Source organism: Asparagus officinalis, unplaced genomic scaffold (assembly GCF_001876935.1).
Source record: "Asparagus officinalis unplaced genomic scaffold, Aspof.V1 AsparagusV1_Un171, whole genome shotgun sequence".
NCBI classification, from domain to species: domain Eukaryota; kingdom Viridiplantae; phylum Streptophyta; class Magnoliopsida; order Asparagales; family Asparagaceae; genus Asparagus; species Asparagus officinalis.
The window spans coordinates 299,258-302,682 of NW_017972437.1; the positions used below are offsets into that span (position 1 = coordinate 299,258).

The 3,425-nt window shown below is 36.4% G+C and overlaps 1 protein-coding gene across 1 annotated transcript in view; it reads right to left on the minus strand.

Moving 5' to 3' along the window:
- Positions 1–1,583: 1,583 nt before the first annotated feature.
- The window catches only part of LOC109827405 (caltractin-like), a 6,715-nt gene continuing 4,873 nt past the window's right edge, over positions 1,584–3,425 (minus strand). The window contains exons 6-7 of the mRNA XM_020394420.1: positions 3,341–3,425; positions 1,584–1,796 (exon numbers count right to left, since the gene is read on the minus strand). The exon at positions 3,341–3,425 is cut by the window's right edge and continues 21 nt beyond it. Of these exons, the coding sequence (XP_020250009.1) occupies positions 1,732–1,796; positions 3,341–3,425 (150 nt within the window). The 3' untranslated portion in view covers positions 1,584–1,731. The remainder of the gene's footprint in view (positions 1,797–3,340) is intronic.

Consider the following 3,425-nt stretch of genomic DNA (forward strand, 5'->3'; position numbering starts at 1 on the left):
GCAGTTGGGAAGTAGTAACGACGCAACAAGGGTGTCGTGTTTGTTGGGGGACGCGAGAGTAGGACAAATTTTCAAAACCATCCCATTTTGAAATTTATTTATAAAAAACGATCCTTTTTAGCCTTAATTGCAAAAACCGACCCAGTTTGTTAAAACTGAGTTGGTTTTTGAAAAAAAAATTCCAAACTTCACGGGAGTTCAACTCCCGTGAAGTTTTTTCTCATAACAAAACTTCACGGGAGTTCAACTCCCGTGAAGTTTGAAAAAAAAAATTCAAAAACCGACCCAGTTTCAACCAACTGGGTCGGTTTTTTACAATTAAGGCTAAAAGGGGTCGTTTTTTATAAATAAATTTTAAAATGGGATGGTTTTGAAAATTTGTCCCGCGAGAGTACCCAAAATATGGGACCGGGGACGGTGGACAAGTAAGGTGTTCCACTCCTATTGGATAATGAGTTGGTCATCATTAATGATGGTAAACTCATTATCCAACAGGAGGGGGACACATCACTTAAGACGTGAGAATTTAGATGATGTCTACAAATATACTAGCATTATTATGTTTTATACATTACTAATCACGATATATCGACATGAATACAAAAATCTTTTATATTTATGAAAATTGAATAGTGGGTGAAGAGGCTAAGATGGAGGGGTGTTAAACCGTATCTTTATCATAGGAAATAACTCTAATCTAATCGTATCTGTTGGGATACGTATATAGTTACTCATATCTATCACCGACATGATATGGTTACAGATACGGTTTTTGTAGTGAAATACTTGGATTCCTATTCGAAATATCTATTAGGATAATTTGATTCCTTATTTTATAGATTTGAGGTTAATTTTGATGACCAAGATATTTAATTTGAGCTTTTCAGATGTCATGGACGTATTAATGAACTCTTCTGTATCGCATGAACTATATTTTTTTAAATACTATATAGTTTTCTCATACCCATTTTGCATCCGCATGCATAACCACATATATATTGGCATGTGTTATCCGTATCCGATTTTAGCGGATATGAATATGAATTTTCCTTATCGATGTATACACGTATCCGTATCGGTGATGGGTAAATAGATATGAATATGATAAGTATTATATCCAGACCGAATGCACCCCTAGAAAGAGGGAATGTGATATGTGATGCAAGAGGCGTTTAAATATAGAACAAGCTTACGAAAATCAGTCATCTCTCAATTAGACTGCTTGACGCGAGTCTAATATCGACGACGACTATTCGTTCTCAAGTCACTTTTCCCAACTTCATGAACTGCCACGTCATGATTGCTCGACTTAGCTAATTGAAGATGGCCAATTAAGATGAAGCTGGGTTGAATTGAGTTGAAGAGCATGAGGCTCGTGTAGGAAACAACCCCTTGCTTTCTTGCCTCGTATAAGCCCCTCTTAATTTGTGAAGAAACCCTAGATAAAATCTCTCTCATATTGTCTTCGACGTTTTAAGTCTTTCGTTATATTTTGAATTTGTCACCTGAGCGTCAGGGGGTCTTGGCCAGAACCCAGTTCAGAATACTCTCTCTCTCTCTCTCTCTCTCTCTCTCTCTCCGAGTGCAGATCAAGAAATACATTACATTCGCCCAAATGTCAAGGTGAAACTAAAAACATAATAATCTTAAACTACAGACTTGAAACACATTAGTCGGTTAATTTAGCGCATAATAATCACATAGAAGCATATGAAGGAGCTCGCAATTGATCTAATATCCGTAACCGGCTCTTTTCATCATCCTCATGAATTCATCAACATCAACTTCTCCATCTCCTGCGCATTCAAATAATGTAAATGATGTATTAGAACCTACAAAATGAAGTGATATTCCATCCAAAACAAAAACAAAAACCTACGAAATGAAATACTAAAAGCAATGCCCTCAGAATGAATGGAATCTAAGTGCACTGCAATTTTACTAAAATCAGAGGATAATCGGGATGAAGCATAAACCAGGCATAACCTGGGTCCTATTTCACCACATACTGTCAAAATAGAGAACAGATAAACAACCGCATGCTTTTTGCTATGACTATTTTTGAATATCATCAGTAGGCACAAAACCAACAACTCACGTACTCCCAACAGACCATTTTAGCAAATTACTTCAACAAGATTAAACCAAAAATGCTCAATCAGATCCAACCACGGTGGAGTTAATAAAAGGTTGTACACGGAGTTGGAAAGAGCCTCCGAGGTTAAAGCGGAAAAGAGGGGGGGGGGGGGGGGCATAGATACAGAGCATGAGTAGTCTCACAGATAGCTTGACCCGACTATGTTACATAAATGTGTGGAAACACATCCATAAGGATTTTCTGGAAATAAAAATGATTTAACAATCGGAATTTCATCAAAGGATATTAAGTCATTTGAAGAATGTTTATGCCACCGGAACAGAATCCCTTAGTGGATTAATCAATTTATGGCAATAAAAAAATATGACACGATAATCAAGTACATATGTACGTCATAAAGTAAATTAGAAAATAGTAATAAAAATACAAATACATGGAGGAAGACAGAAAAACTTTGAAATGAACTGGAAGGGAAAAGAAAAAATGCAAGACAGATGGGTTAGGGAAACTGAACAGATCAGCAATTTAAAAGGGCAGCAAAACTCAGTGACCTCGAATAATGCAAGTTGATATCAAGTGAAAATGACAGCTTCAAAACTAGGATGGAACAGGATGCCAGCAACAAAAGAATGATACATAGTTCAAAAGGAAGGAAACAAGCTAGACATTTTTTTGGGCGTGACGTATAAGTCCTTAATATTTGGCTGCTGAGGACCTAGCTTCAGAACATAAATGGCAAGGAGCCCATAGTTCCTTCCTGGATGTAGTGCTTGTTGCTCATCACTAGTCTTTAACGTCATCTTGATAAATTTTCACTCAAATGGTGATGCATATATAGGGCTCAGCTACCAGATACATAATTACACCTATGTTGTAATTCATATAAACAATAAATCCTAGGTATAAGTAATGCTTCCATTAACTCCACAACATTAAGGCAGTTTGTTTTAGACATAGGGGAAAGCTATAGTTTTAGCACAAGTAATTTAATACTGGCAATCAAATTCTCTAAAATTTTAGATTGTTCATAGATAATGAATTATCCTGCTATAGTGTTGAAAAGAAATGAAAAGAACATTCCATGCACTAAATAGTGCTTGATGTGAACAACTCAGCTGAGTTTGGATTAAAAGGTTCATGATGTAAGTAGCAGTATACGAAGCCTCTTGTAGGAAACAGTTAGAAGCAAAACAGGTTATATCATCTTTCGGTTTTCAGAAAATTATAGGCAAAAATTCTCACCATTGCGGTCAGCCTCGTCTATCATCTCTCTAATTTCATCAAGTGTGAAACTTTCACCCAAATCTTTAGCAACACGCATGAAGTC